Source organism: Adelges cooleyi, unplaced genomic scaffold (genome assembly GCF_023614345.1).
Source record: "Adelges cooleyi isolate 19-005CV unplaced genomic scaffold, UGA_ACOO_1.1 ACOO_flye_CR_arks_rails_tigmint_CR_PRNA_598, whole genome shotgun sequence".
Classification (NCBI taxonomy): Eukaryota; Metazoa; Arthropoda; class Insecta; order Hemiptera; family Adelgidae; genus Adelges; species Adelges cooleyi.
In genome coordinates, this window is record NW_026096294.1 from 1,327 (window position 1) to 18,071 (window position 16,745).

At 28.9% G+C, this 16,745-nt stretch overlaps 1 protein-coding gene across 2 annotated transcripts; it reads left to right on the forward strand.

Annotated features, from left to right (window-relative positions):
- Nucleotides 1-5,320: 5,320 nt before the first annotated feature.
- LOC126844030 (kelch-like protein 2) lies at nt 5,321-11,180 on the forward strand. 2 transcript variants are annotated; one of them, XM_050581875.1, is made up of 11 exons: nt 5,321-5,469; nt 6,994-7,126; nt 8,353-8,584; nt 8,661-8,836; nt 8,912-9,020; nt 9,117-9,270; nt 9,414-9,505; nt 9,610-9,927; nt 10,035-10,184; nt 10,335-10,584; nt 10,648-11,180. In XM_050581875.1, the coding sequence occupies exons 2-11, from the start codon at nt 7,077-7,079 to the stop codon at nt 10,833-10,835; spliced, it is 1,719 nt and encodes a 572-aa protein (XP_050437832.1). In that variant the 5' UTR covers nt 5,321-5,469; nt 6,994-7,076; the 3' UTR covers nt 10,836-11,180. The 2 variants fall into 2 exon arrangements, with proteins under 2 accessions (XP_050437832.1, XP_050437830.1); XM_050581873.1 differs by lacking the exon at nt 5,321-5,469 and adding an exon at nt 6,089-6,397.
- The last annotated feature ends 5,565 nt before the right edge of the window (nt 11,181-16,745 follow it).

A 16,745-nucleotide genomic window follows, 5' to 3' on the forward strand; every position in this document is an offset into this window, starting at 1 on the left:
AAGAGGACTGTTGTTTTTTGGATTCAGATTAAGTGTTGGTTTTTATGCAGTATACCGCCTCAAAATGTTTTTTTTTATTACATAATTTTTTTAAAGGAAAACTTATGTTTTGTATATTGTTATAATGTTATTCATTTAAAGAGATTCACGCTTGATTGTTTAAATTGACTAATATTAGATAATCTGCTTCGTGCTAATTTTATTTTTTTAGTTTATCAACTTGTAGCTCTAATTTTGTAAAAAATATTTCATTATTTTATTACTATGTACTATTACTATTAAGATAAATTTTAATAATAATTAAGTCATAAAGGATAATACTTTATTTTATGACTAGATCAAATCTCGTGAACATTTAACATCATGATACTGCTCCTATGCTATTATTAAAAAAACACAATTTTTAAAATCTCCATAGAAGGTTATTGTTAAATAACAGGCAATAGCCGACTGCTAGTGGCTATACACGTTAGTAATATTTAACTAATAAGTAATATATGTAGGTAAAATGTATTGTTTTCTCCATCACAGTACCAGTATACGATTTATTTTAATTTAAATGTAAGAAAATCGATTTTTCTTTAGAAAATAACAAGAAATTAATATACAGGATGAGGCAGTAAAACGTCGATTTTCTAATGTATTTAAATGGTAAAAACCCGTTTCACTATCCCACCCTTTACATTTTAAGGATCTATGAAAAGGTTTTTTTAGTTGCATTTTATTTTGTACATTGTCAAACTATTAAAATAGAAGTATAATATAGCTTTGAAATAATATAATCTGTGAAGTATAAATAGTTTGTTTGAGATTGCTTTAATGGAAGTATATAATACATAAATATTAATTTTATTGAGAATAAGCGATTATAATTTAAACTATGGAGTACAAACGATTGAAACATGAATCGTCGACCATTCCAACAAAATATAACAAGACATTGTATATGTGTTATTTGGTCCACTAAGTTTTTGGAAAAATAAAAAAAACCAGTACAGTGGGGTCGGGGCATAGTGGGGACGGAGCATAGTTGGGTCGGGGCATAGTGGTGACGGGGAGGTCACAGGTTTACAGGAATTTTTAAATCTGAAAGTGATAAAATCACTTTCGAAAAAACGCTTCGATGCAAATCGGTAGTTAGTATTTTCAAGCCAGTACAGTCCAAACCAAGCACAGTATAAACCAGCAAAGTTAGAAAGTTTTAAATGAAGGTTCTGTATTTACAAATGAGCATCAAAGCGTTTATTTGAAAGCGATTTTATTCAATTTTATCACTTTTATTTATAATAATTCTTGTAGACCTGTGACCACTCCGTTTTCTCATTGCTTTGATTACATTATGCCAATACTCTACTGTACTAGTCCTCTCGGATAAAATCGCTTTCAAATAAACGCTTTGATGCTCATTTGTAAACACAGAACCTTCATTTAAAACTTTATAACTTTGCTGGTTTATACTGTGCTTGGTTTGGACTGTACTGGCTTGAAAATACTAACTACCGATTTGCATCGAAGCGTTTTTTCGAAAGTGATTTTATCACTTTCAGATTTAAAAATTCCTGTAAACCTGTGACCTCCCCGTCACCACTATGCCCCGACCCAACTATGCTCCGTCCCACTATGCCCCGACCCCGCTGTACTGGTTTTTTTTTTTTTTTCATTTATATACCTACTGAATGTTATTCAATAATAACTTAACTTTAAATTTGATTTAAAATAAAATAGAGAAATCAATATTGTCTATGAGGTGTATGTCGCCTTGTGATCCCTAATTTACGCCATTGATTATTGCCAGATAATGCTCTGAAACTCTTCATTGCACGCGTACATGCCAAGGTGTTTCTAATAAGACATTAAACAACAAAATCCGTTCATCGGTTTAGAATAGTGATCTATAAGTGGAAAGAAGAATATCTAAAATTGACAAATTTGTTTTATTGTAAACATTTTTATTCATTTAAATTCATATTTTGTATCTTTTTGACAAGCTTTTTCAAATTGTTATTTTTAAATGGTTTCAATGCACATTTTTGCCTTCACAATGTATTTATCGATATTTAGTATTCCTACCATCAGTGCGTTTATTTGAAATATATTTTATTACTTTCAGTGATCTTATATTATAATTTCTGGAAATCATGTTTTCTCTATATCATAATACTTTTTCCCAACTGTATATAGCGTACACCTAATAATTTATATTCAGCGCTCTGTGTTGGTTTTTTACACACGAGTACACCAAGTTTTCTAATAACATGTTTTTTTGGGTCACAAAAAACCGCTTTACGCTTACAGGTGGAATCAATCATTTTTCGAAACAACTAAACGGCGTAACGCCATATTAAAATGTACAGGGTGATCAATTTAACGCCTAGCACTCAATATCTCTTAAGAAAATTTCAATTTTTTAGTCTTCTCTTTTTAAAATAGATGTTGTTTATGTTATCTAAAACATTATGAAATTACTAAATATTTAACTTTTTTGGGATTATCCTAAGGTCTATCGACCTTTGACACTTAAACCCTAAATAGAATCAACTATGTCGCCAGAAAGATTAAATAGCTTAGCCATATTAAGAATAGAGTAATCTGTAACCAAAACAATTATTAATTACGATGATATTAAATCATTTCCTTCAAACCATTTTCGCAGACAATTTTAGAAAAACCCAGAAAGAAGCTAATATTTTTTTAAAGTTTTAAATTTTTGAATACTTTTATGTTAATATTGTTAAATTTTTCTGAATTGTTATAAATAATATTATATTGGCTATGTGTGAGTTATCTAAATATTAATATATATATAAACTAAGAATGTATATATAAAAAGTAAGAAGTCCTGCCTGATTCATAATCAACGCACAGTCTACTATGATAGCTATCGACTGGAAATGTCCAGGGTATGTTTGTATTATAGTCTTGGTGTGCAATAAGAAAGGATTCTGAATTATTTTTATTTTAAGGGATTGAAATAGACAAAAAATAAAATTTAAGTACCTAGCTGAATGTATTTTATATTTATGTAACTATGTACCTACTAGTTAAAAATTTAATTTATAAAATAATATATTTAGAGTGGTTTAAATCTCTCTAAGTATTTGTTCACATCTAAATGTTTTTTTTTAAATGTTCATTTTTTTATTTTTAATGAACTTCTCCAAAAAACTGCTGTAAACCGCTTTTCTGAATTAAATACTAGCTACGCCTGTTTTTTAATGCTTGTAAGCAAGAGATAGAAACATCTCCATTCCCATCGGTTCATTAAAAACTTAACTAAATTGAATTAACTAAAAAACTAAAACTGAACAAATCTTTTTAAAATTAATACATTTTTTATTTTTGATAAAATATTTACTATAGGTAAATTAGTTAGCTATTTAGAAGAAAAAAAAGAATGCAAAACAGTCAATGAATAACATAAATAAGGAATCTCAAAGTTGAGACACCAAATAAGATAAAAAAACATTAATTTTAGTAGTTCTTGAGCCAGTTTTGGGCCAGTTTCTTTTAAGTCGTCTTAGATGCCGGAATGGAGTGAAACAATTTGATCGTACCAAAAGACCCTTTGTGATTATTCAGAGGCATATTAATTGTTTTGGTGTTTGAAGGTTTTGCCGATCACCAGATAATAACACCATAAGTTCATATTGGGTTCAAAAGGGTAGTGTAAAGGAGCTTGTTTTTTATTGGTATTTTTTTAGTTTAGAAGAGGTCGAAGCATATCTAGTCGATAGTTGAGTGCTTTGCGTTGTTCTTTTATATGTGGTGACCCGGTTAGGATCTTGTTCAATATTAAGCCTAAATATTTTATTTGAGAGTATCAGGGAATGGGAGTTTCATTTAAAGACACAGTGTGACGCGAGCTGATTTTGTATCGTTTAGTATTATTTTACAACTTTTAGCCAGGTTTCTAGTGAGTCCAGGTATATATGTATATTATATTGTATATGTAGTGAGAGAGCGAGAGTTGTGGAAAAACATATTCTGGCTGGCCACAACCACATTGGTATTGGGTTGGCGTAAATAAGATTTATTGCGATAAAAAATATGTACCTTCCCACTTTTATAAAATAAAAATAATAGATATGTTATTTGTATAATTTTATGAGGGTTTTAATATTTACCGACTTTTTGTTCAATCTAAATATACCGACTGACTTGATTTTAACGAGTAGGGGGGGGGGGGGTGTCAACTCCTCCCCCCCCCCGAACTCCAGCCCTGCAGAGAGCAGTCAAGTCACCTAATTATGATAGCGTCTCCAAGATATTAAACTAGTTACTCGCACTCTCCTTAATTTAAAAACTGTGCAGCTTGTTAACTACTGAATCAATTTAGCTAGTTTAACGCCTAAAATTAAATTTAAAAAAAAAATACGATCATCAAAAAAAAATTGGGGGTTACCATTCAAAATCCAAAGTGGATATAGTTTTAACGCATAAGGGATGGTGTTAAAATTTTAAAAAATATATAACATTTGTCCCAACTAATAATTAGGTACTATAAAAGTATAAAAAAAATATATATATATCGTCTAAGATATTGAGTGGTCCGTAGTTAACCAATCAACCGGTACAACAAATAAATATACATTTTCTCTTATGATGAAACCACTTATTTAACAACATAAAGACAAATCGTCATTTAAAAAAAATTACCTTGATTTTATAATTTAATTTAATTTAGTTTTGTTTTAAAAAGGAAAATACATAGAGTATAAAGAATATATAATAATCAAATATTGTGAGTAAAAATATTTAATTTATAATTATATAAAATATTATTTTATACATATTTACTGACATAATTAAGTTCTTAGTGTTCATCGTCAAATTAGGAAGGGGGGGATGCTTACATTAAGAGTGAACAAGAGTAGTACAAAATAAAAATTAGACGTCAGAGATCATAATATAATATAATAATATAGTAAGGTAATATTCAAATTGACTACAGAAATTCTGCAACAACAAAGTAGGTAGGTACCTAATGTAATATAAATATTGCTGAGAGGAATTCGACAAAGAGAGTTTAGAAATCACATTTCGGCGGGTAGGGTAGGTTAGGGCTGTGGGAGAAATTGACCTTGAAGGACAGCCGCCAGTCGCATTTCAAACGTTTTCTACTAGGGATCTTATTTGTCAACCGTTTATTTGGGTTCAGTATTCCAATTTCTGTTGAATCGTAGTATCCCCCACCAATGCACCTGTTGTCCTACCGGCCGGCAACAAGTGGCTGGTAGCATTAGACACGAGGATAAGGACATATGGGACGTGTCACTCGCCGGTCGCGTAGCATACGTTAGTTTTTTTTTTTGTATTTACATGCGATTGTTCTGTTATAATATATCAAACCGTATAAATCTACCGGGCACATTTTTTGTTCAGTACATTTTTTTGTACACGCTTCATCGAGAAACACACAACGTTTGAATTTTCGACGTACGGATACATTGCCATTGCTTATAATTTCAAGTGAGATTTTGTCGTTTTTCATTTATACGGTTTTGGATAGGTTTGTTTTAGATGAAAATAATAATTTAAGGTTATACGTAAATGTACTACACAGTCCATTTTGATAAAACATCTTTTATAGTTTATACAAAATTACATACAAATATAATGCATAAAAAACACCTATTAAACGCGATTAATCAGATCACCAAAATAACGTCAAATGACGTAGGAATCACCGACTAGAATATTGTATCAAATGTGGACACCCAAAAAGAATAACATTATAAGCAAACTATAATCAAGTTGATGAATGCCTAAACCGTCAGCCCCTTAAGTAATACAAAAGTAATTTTTATTTGTTATTATAATATTAAATTATACTAATTTTACAAGTCAGCGAAAGGTGTTTCCATACCGAATAAAGACAAAGGTAAACGCATTAATACACGTGATAGGATGTAGATGATGGTAAATTTACAATAAGCTTTGAAACTGGAGTTAGGAATTTGATATGTTATTCTCATAAAACGCGCGACAGTTTACCTCCATGCTGCGGTGTACCTCCACCTGTGCCAATCACTCGTTATCACACATACACACACTATCACAAATCTGTCCAGACAATTTTTGCGTGTTGTAAATAAAAGTTTTGTGTTTGTTAATAATTGAGATTTCATTTTTACTCTCTCCTTTCTGTGAATTATAACTAGTTAAACTCGATTTAGCGCCATAGTAACAGTTTGTTTTCATTGTTGTTGCTACGGATCCGATTCGTAAAAATATCTTGATTTCAATCATAATAACTTAGTTTAATTCTATGATAAATACCTAACGTATTGCGTCGTGTTTCGTTATTGAGTTACAATTAAGTTTTGTCTTGCCTGTAATTAATTTTTTATACATTTTAAGAAGCAGCCCTGAACAGCGGTTTACGGTTCTACGTTGTGTGAGTACCTACTGTTTTGTATTTCTAATTTATTTACGTTATTGCCGTGTTTTCTGTCTTTCATTGACTTAGAATACTGCTTGTTAATAAATAGAATTATGATCTATAGGTGTTTGTTTATAACTTATTATTTATTCGGAGTTGAATCGAGTAATGCGAGATCAACGCCACTTTAAAATTATCTAATCGACAAAATGGTCTAGCTTTAATCTTTATCGTGTTATCTTCTTACCAACAAGTCATCCTTGTAGTTTTGTATTATTTATCTAATTTAAGTAAATTACAATTTTGTTTTAAATGTTAAAAAAAAAATATACCACTTAAAATTTTGTTGGTTTTTTATTATTCAAATAATGTAATTAGTTTCTTGCATAGCATATTAATCACTGTGACCATTAAACGACCATGTCAAACAATTTCATCAGCTTATTTATTATTTTTTTAATATCAAACATGATTTTTTTTTTCTTCAAAAAGCATTTGAGATACACTTATTTAAAATTAGGCAACTTAATGTGTTTGATTATAAACTTATTTTTTTACCTTGTCTTTTTAATAGACAATTAATTGTATTTTGTACCTTTTATATGTTTTAGATAAGCTTACATTACAATTAGTTAACAATCAAACACATAAAAGGTACATTTATAATCTATATTGTAATACAAGAAAAACAATTATGGAAGTTATTATGCAAGAACACTTCGAAAAAATGTATCAATTCTATGAGTAAGTCAATAATAATCAAATAATTGATAATTTTTTTACAAGTATTATTTGTTACCGATTAATGTTTGTATTTTTATTGTGCCCTTTTAAATAATATAGCGGAGTACACCCCAGGGGTGTACCATACTTTTTGTCTCTACCTAAATAGTACCTTTTGTACTATTTAAACTCTTAGAGTTTAGTATGAAATTTAATTTTTAATATTTTTATTGTTTGTTACTGGGGATTGACCGGTACTCGATGTTCCGATATATGTTGCCGATAAAAAACTGATTCCCAATATATTAAAAAATTAAAAATCTTTTGCAAAAACCACGAACTGATATCAAAACCAAACCGATACCAGACAAAACCAATATTTCATATAACCTACCATTGATTATTATGGTCTTAATATCGATTTCCAAAAAAAAACCAGTACCAATAAAACCGATACAACTAATTTCGACTAGGTTCCGGTTCTAGTATGGCTTACCCCTAGTTTTTATACAATATGATCAAAATATTTTAAATTATATTTGTTTTTACCTACCTCTCGACTTAAATTTTTTTTTTAACTCCTTTTTAAACTTAAATAGTAACGCATACATTTCATTAACTTTTTTAATTTAGAATAATGTATTAAACATTTTGACTGGTCGATAACCAGTTTAGGATAACTATTTTTCAAGTTATAAGAGTTTAGAAGTTAGGGTGGGAGGGGTTAGGTTAGGTTAGGAAATACTCACAGATAAAATTAATACTTCACCCACCTTTCCTCATGCTCCGAACTTGAAACTTCAATAATTTCACAAATGGTTTTATAAAACTGGTTGTCGACTGGTCAACATTTTTAATACATTATTCTCAATTTAAAAAGGTAATTCTTTAAAAAGAAAAGTTTTTATTCCATTATTTGTGTTGCATATTTTGATATTGCTTTTCAGAAAAGGTTTTTTAATATTTAATCATTCATTTGGATGAGTTTCGGATATATTAACGTCAATAGGCCGACAATTTGGACTCTTTGCAGAGTCCATTTTCAGGACGATAACGGTCTCGACTGGTCAGCTGCCGTGACCATACCTCGTCCTATAACTATTGACGTGGATCTATCCAAAACTCATCCGAATGAAATATCAATCCACGAAAGCTTTGGTGCATTTAAATCTTTTAGTTATTTATAACTAATTTTTTTTTAACTACTATTAAAAATAAATACACTAATATGGATACATTTTTTCTAGGGACAAAGAGTTTTGTGATGTAACCTTGGTTACCGATGAAGGCTTAAAAATAGAAGCACACAGAAATATACTGGCTTCTGCGAGTAATGTATTTTATACGATGTTCAGCGGTCAGTTTAAAGAAAGAAACGAAAATGAGATTCTTATAAAAGAAATAGATTCTGAAATTTTAGAATTGGTGTTGAAATTTGCATATACTTGTAAACTGGATATTAAAGAAAATAATTGTGAAGTAGGAAATACGCAATAGGATATATAATTTATAAAATATTACACTATTTTTATTTACTTGTTATTATATTTTGTAGAAACTGTTGATGGCTGCTAATATGTATGGTCTAAATCATATAAAAGAGTTATGTTTTAAATATATTAAAGAAAACATAAATCCTACAAATTGTGTGTGTTTTATGAAAAATTCCAAATTAATATCAGATGAAAAGATTTACAATTTTTGTTGGTCTTATTTTTTAAACCATTTCACGTGAGTAATCAGGTACGACATATGTTCGCAACAATTTTTTAAATAATAAACTAATAAAACAAAGATTTTTTTTAGTACAATTGTGAATTTGGACCAAGCACTAGAAACACTTTATGACTTTGAGTTTGATGATGTTGTCGAGTTTATTGCACGTGATGATTTAGTAATAGATTCTGAAGAAAAGGTATAATTATTGTGACTTAAGAAGAAATTAAAAGTTATTTATTATAATGTTGGTTCTATTAAAGTTATTTAATAATAATTTAAGAGTTTATTTTAGATATTTGATTTTATCATTGGTTGGATACGCTATAACACAGATGACCGTAATGACTTGTTACCGGTTCTTATGAAATATTTACGTTTGGCTTTAATTTCAAAAGAAGGACTACAAAAGATTTATAATGAACCATTAGTGAGAAATAATAATGATGGTAAGCATATATTGTTGATATTATAATCGGGGCAGGATTCAATCTAAATTGTGCCCTTTATTTTTACATACAAATGCGCCTATAGGTGAAATATACTATTGATGTCTCTTTTAAATAAATATTATTATTGTTATGGTTTTTAGTTATGAGAGGCATGTTAGAAACAATTATTACTCACGACTGTTTAAAACCATCATATACTCAAGGAAGATCTACTCAAATTGAATCATCAAATGTAAGTAGACATTTTAAAACTAGGTTTTTACATTGTATAGGTTCACAATAATTGTAATAGTTATGTGCTTGTATTACCTGACATTTGTAAATATGTGTATTCAGATTATTTTTGCAATCACTGGTCATTCAAACAGTGCCGGTTCCTATGTAAAGTATATGGATATTAGCAACGTTAATGACTTAAATTGGAAATCAAGCGATCATTTATTTTTTTTGCCTCCCCGTAAAGGCTCAAAGATGGTAGTCTCTGATAATGGGATAATACTTGCGATTGATGGTTCTAATGACTCTGGTGTTAATGTAAATCTTGTAGACGAGCTTGATCTTAAGTTAAAATCAAAACAATGGGTTTCTACATGGCCAATGAATCGATCGCGAAAAAATTTTGCTGTTTGTACTTACAAGCAGTACATATATGTCGTATGTATTAATTTTACTGTAGTTAACATTACAAATACACATTGTATATAAGAATATATTGAATGCATATTATATTCAAACAAAATTTTCTTTTTTTCATGATATAGGTTGGAGGCTATGATTTATCAAATAGTAATCGTTTGAATTCTGTAGAATACTATGATATAATTTCAAAAGTATGGATCGAAATTACTGAGCCAATGTCTACTGCTCGATCCTCGTGCAGTGCTGCAGTATTTAATAATAAATTATATGTTGTAAGTAAACACAATTTAACCATAAATACCATGCCCAACAACTAAACAAGTTACTAACTATATTTGTATTACAAAATAATTATAAACTTTTCATTTAACAAGCTATTGTGGTTTGTAAGCGTTTTAATCGAGTTTTATTGTTTTTTGTAGTTTGGTGGATGTGATAATTATGATTCTCTTGCAACTGTAGAGTACTATGATCTTGAAAAGAAACACTGGCAACAACTCGATCCTATGCCGATATGTAATTATAGCATGGGCGTGTCAAGAATAGATAAAGTCCTTTATCTCATTGGTGGTTCTTGTGCACTTCGACGAGTTTTTAAATTCGATTTACAACATTTCAAATGGGAAGAAATGCCTAACATGAACATGGATTGTAATGGATATTGCTCAACAAGTCTGTATATATTTAACCAAGTATATAATACATTTTTTTACTCATAAATATTATTAAATGCAGGTGTTGGTATCATGAAAAACGATTTATTCGTGTTTGTGAATAATCAAGGAAAACTTCATTGTGAAAGATATGACAGAGGAAAAAATCAATGGCAATTGGTTGATAGGGTAGGAGAGTCATTAAACCTAACTAGTCATATCATTACTTTCAATGATATTACTCTTAAATCCTATGGTATTCAATTATGATAATATTTTTTTTTTAAATACCTTTTTGTGAATTCCATTTAGTCTTAAATTTATTTATACATTTTGTTGTTGATTTTTATTTGTATTTGTTAATACTTTGGAAGAACTTCATTGTGAAATATGTTACACAGAGAATACATGGCATCTGGTTGTCTGGGCAGAAGAGACTTCAAACGATTTTGTTATAATATTGTTTTAGTATAATAGTATTCACTTATAATATAACTTTTTAGTAATTAAATCCAATTTGTTGTATCTTAAATACATGCATTATAACTATATACTCGTATTTAAAAGTAATGTTTTTTTATGTGTTTATTGTCTATTTGGAAAATATAAAATAAAGCCAAGAATAAGCTTAAAATAATCAAATTGGTGTAAATCTGTAATGGGAGAATTAATTCTATAATAAGGTTATTAGACAAAATTATAAATAAATGTACAATTTTTATTTGAGGACTTGACGTGATAGATCTATATGGAAAGCTGAAAATGTATCTGTTTACAATAATATGGCTTTTTTTGGAGGGTCGGTTCACTCGAGTAGGAGTTTTATCATTAAGATTTGTTTTTATACTGGTTTAATAGAATGAAATAACCAGTTGCTTATAATATCATATTGATAGTTGTCGCAATAATAATATAAAGCACTAGATTGTGCGCAAAATGCTAACATAACTGTAAGGTACACCTTATTATTATTTTTTACCATCTACCATATCAAAGCAGTTTCTACACAATTGGAGACTTTTAAACTGGTAAATAACTGACAGTAAAAGTTTTTCTCACAATAGCTATAATGTAATACTACTATAACAAATTACATTCACTCGAAAAAGTACGCCATGGCGCAAATATCAAGGTTAAAGTTTTAAAATTATTACCAGCAATGATTTCAAAACCGGTGCTTAACCATAGAATTTGAAGATCGTAAATTTAATAATAGGTATGTAAATGTGTACATAAATATAATAACTAAAAATATATAAAGATAATCAAACAGTATCACCATCAACTATTGCGTTACACATTTATAACTTCAAAAATAATTATGAAATGAATATACAGGGTGATCCAACTAACGTAAGACACTCATTTTCTCGGAAAATATGAATATTTTGAGAATTTTTTTTTTTCTAAACTTTTAGGTACATATTTTACTACATTTTTTAATATTTAGAATTTTTTTATTTTCAACCCTTATACGTTATAAAACTACGAAACTCGTTTTTTCAAATGGAAACATATGTTTTTAATTCCACAAGTATGTAGACAATTTTTTTTAAAAATTGTTAGCGTTTGAATTTTCAATTTTCAACTATCTGTTCGTTTTCTGTGACTTAGTAAAGATTTGAAATTAAAATCAATATTTGTTCGGTTTTTCAGAAGTAGCACTTATATTTGCCAGTAAATAATGATAATATTGGACCCCATCGATAATACTGTCACCGATAATGAGACATAAATAACTCTGGCTCTAATTTTTTTTTATTATTATATGGACAATCGATTCTTAATCTACCTGTTTGGAAACAAATATACCTTACATAACCGTCATCCGTTCACATGTATTATCAGTAGACTGCGATGTGGACGATTTTGCCTTAAACCACTTTTACGGTATGATTATAATATAGCGTTAATATTATTATCACAGTATCATTATACTATGGTATGAGTAAAACTTAAATTGTCAAACGACAAACAACGTGTACTCGTGATTTGTGAACAGTTTTTTTTATATATAAAGAAGAAACTAGTATTGTGTTTTAAAATGTCTAATTGTGGTTAGTGACATACATTTTACAATTTATTTTGAAACTATAATGAATGTAATGATTTCATAAATATAATTAGTTCTCATTAGTAATAGTGAAATTTGTATTTAAGACTTGGAAAACTCAACATAACAACCAAGTTATACAATATACCTACTGATTTATTTAATACTATACGTAATATATTATTATTATATGGCCAATTAACAGTTGTTAATTATAGTTTAACTGGAATAAATGTTGATGACTAACCGCAGGAAAGCTGTAAGTACAATATATTAAATACTAAAATTTTAATTTGTATTTTTTAGCAGGACATTTTTTAAGAAGATTACTGGAAAGATAATGATGTGTTGAAACCTTAATGTACAATTTGTCACTGATTACAATAGTCAGTATTGGTTTATCAAGCTACATATCAATATGTCATTTATGATTATTCAGTTACTAGTTAGGTATGTTTCGAATATCAATATGCACTAGAGTCTAGATGTGCAATATTTTAGTATTGAAAAACTGTATATTGTGAATAATAGATATTACACTATTACTATTAGTAAATTGTTACTTTGTATATTTTCAGTTGTGTCAACGTCTTCATTTTGAAGTCGTCTTTTGTAGATATAACCCAAAAATGTACAAAATAAAAATAATATTGTTTTAGATTAGGCATTTTATAGAAATTAGGAGATATAAGTTAATAATTATTAAATTATTTTTTTCAGATTGGAATCTTAGAAGAATAAAATATTAGCATTTAACACAACCATACTCAACCAGCGGCCCCTGGGCTGCATACAGCCCGCCGATTATTTTTATGTGGCCCAAAAAGAACTCATTATAAATATTTAAAGGCTATAAAAAAAAAAAAATATTAATATAAAATATAAGAAAACAATTATATTTTCAAGATGTGTAACGTTCGAGATTGCAATAAGGATGTTAAATTTTAACATCATAATTATTTGTCTCTAATAATAACTTGTATAAGCATTTTTATTAGTACCATTTAATGTTAAAAATATTAGTTTCTTTTAGTCAAGTCACTCTATAATTATAGTTGACTATTCATTTTTTTAATGTGGCTTAACAAATGAAAAAAGTTAGATTTTATGTTATGTAGTAGCTTTTGTTTTCTAGTTTCTTACATGAATGAAATCATCTTTAAAAAAAAATGTAGCAATATTTTTTTTTATCAATGAAGCAAATGTATTCATATTTGGTTAATATTTTTATTTATGGTAGATCTAATGTCAGATTTTATTTAATTTAAAATTTTGTAATCTAACCCATATTTTGCATTTCTAATGCATAACGGATATTTGATTATGGAGTATAAAATTAATTAAACTTGGTGTTTGACTATCATCCATACATTTTATACCAAATATTTTCTTCAAAATATTAATGATTGACAAATAAATGCGTATAGGTTATAACATGTTAACAATAAATCAAACTTTTTCATTTGATGATTTAATCAAGTCAGTAAATGTACATAAAATAAAATAAAGTAGTTGTATTGATTTGAAAATTCAACTGTTGTTCACTTGTGCTCTTTTAATTATTATTAAACTAATGTAAATATTTTTTTTATCAATATTCATTTTTTTGTAGAATATACTTTTAGTAATAATTACAATTTTAAATAGAATATTTTATTATATACAGGGTGTCCTACAAAGATCTGACAAACGAAATATATTTTATTATTATTATTATTACGCTATAGTGTAATCGGTGTTCGATACTGATAAACCTACTTCCCATAATATGTAAAATATCAAAAATATATTTACAAAATGTTTACTATTACTAGTAGAAATAAGTTTTTGCTTATGAAATCATTATGTTTATTAGTTTTCATCGTACATTGTAGAGCAATATAAAATGTAGTCACAATTAGAGAATATATAAACACAATTGACTCTACTTAAATAGTTAAATGTATTAACAAAAAAAACGGCATAGGAGTATAGGACGTTTCCGGGTTCTGAATACACAATGCAAGTCACGTTGCCGGCAGCCGGTTGCACGCACTTTTTTTGGGCTTGATAATATATCATAATCATACCGTGATAATATGGGTAGGTAAGGTTGGAAAAAATTTCGTCGTAAGTGTTGTCTACTGATAAGATATGTGAACAATTGACCAGACATGTATATGGTATCGCGGTTTCTGACAGTAGGTAAAGAACCGCATCTCCATATATTATAAAAAAAAAAGTAAGGAGTATTACTATTATCTGATTATCGGTTTTATCGACGGACGACGGGGCGAGGTCGATAATATTATTTAATAGTATTTAATATGCTACCTGTTTTGAAATCCCAAAGAAATATGGATCAAAATTTCAAATCTTTACAACGTAATAACTACAAAACCGATTGATGAAAATTAGAAATTCAAACGCTAAAACTTTTTTAAAAATGTTGTCTACAGATTTATGAAATTAAAAACATACGTTCCCATTTAAAAAACCAAATGTGATACTTGTTTTACATATAAGGGTTGAAGATAAAAATATTCTAAATATTGAAAAATGTAGTAAAATATGTACCTAAAAGTTTAGAAAAAAAAAAATTCTCAAAATATTTATATTTTCCGAGAAAATGAGAGTCTTACGTTAGTTGGATCACCCTGTATACTAGGGTGTCCCTTAGTTTGTACTTTTTCGAATAGTTATACTCCCAAGATCGCAAGCTGTTCTAGTGAGTAAAAAAAGGCCATAAAAGCTTCACTGATCCAACTCAATATTTACCCGTACCTTTATGACGGTGAAGTTTCCTATTTAAATACACGCAGAATTATTGAAACTTTTGTTAAATATTTTCGAAAGATAAAAATAAATCTTTAAAATATTGGACACACTGAAGTCGTTTGTGTATGGCACGTACATTCAACAAAAAATGCAATTATTATTTTTTTTAAAACTTGCATGGATGTATTAATGTAAATTTTTGTAATCAAAATGTACATTTTTTCATATTTCACTCTTTTAGTAGATCAAAATAGCAAAAAATGTTTCGTTGTAGCATTACCTAAGGCTTAAGTACTGAAAAGACAGTACTGTGGAACAAGTATATAGAGGCGGTGGAGGTCTCAGGTATATATTGTAATTATTTCTTTTTTTTGGGGGTTTTTCTTAATAACTAAAAGGTTTGACTACAGATTTTTGAGAAAACTGTTTATATAATAGGGTCATACCTAGACCTACCTAGTTATATATTTTTTGGTTAGGTCGGTAGTTTGTAACGGACCCACCCTTATCAGGGCTAATAGATACATATATATATTTATTACATTGTACAACTTATCAGGACTAACATATACATATATCTATATATTATGTTATATAACTTCTCATTATTAAATATTGCTAAATATGAATGTACCACACGTGCCGATTTCACATCAGACCCAAAAGGTCATTACAGCATCTTGCGAAAGCAGACAACTTGCAATTTTGTTCACAGTTGACCTCAAACACGAGGCCAACCACTAAGAGAAACTTAACGTTTTTGGCAACTACCGTGCGAATCTCACATCGAAGCTAGCCAATTTCGACCATGCGAAGGCTGCACTCTCATGCCTCTACCCTTCCTCCACCGTTGACATAAGCGGATGTCATGGACGAGCGAGGTCATCCACACGCGGACTTTCGATAATTGCGAGGATTCCCACGGCCATTCAGCGAGCGGACCAACATATAAGGGAGAACTTCAGTCATAGCAGGGCAGATGTGCTGGGACCACCATACACTACACTTGAAGTTTTTACCTATCATCTTCTTTTGAAGTCTTAAGCGGCTTATAATTGTCTTAATCATCATATTTTTGAAGCATACTGAACTTATGCTATTAACTGTTTGTCGTTGTACATGTTTTATAAGTATATTAAATTAAATGTTTGTGATTTACTCTGAAGTTATTCTATTAAATATCTAAAAACCTATCACCACGATTGTAACAACACTCAAACAGCCTGCAATACATACGTACAGGGCTACAGGGTTGCTACAAGTTGAAGAGCGTTTGAGTAACGCGTGCAAATAATAAATACTAGTGATGGGAAAAATCCAGATTTACCGCAGTTCGGAAATCCGAATTTTTAGTTTTACAATGCTTATTT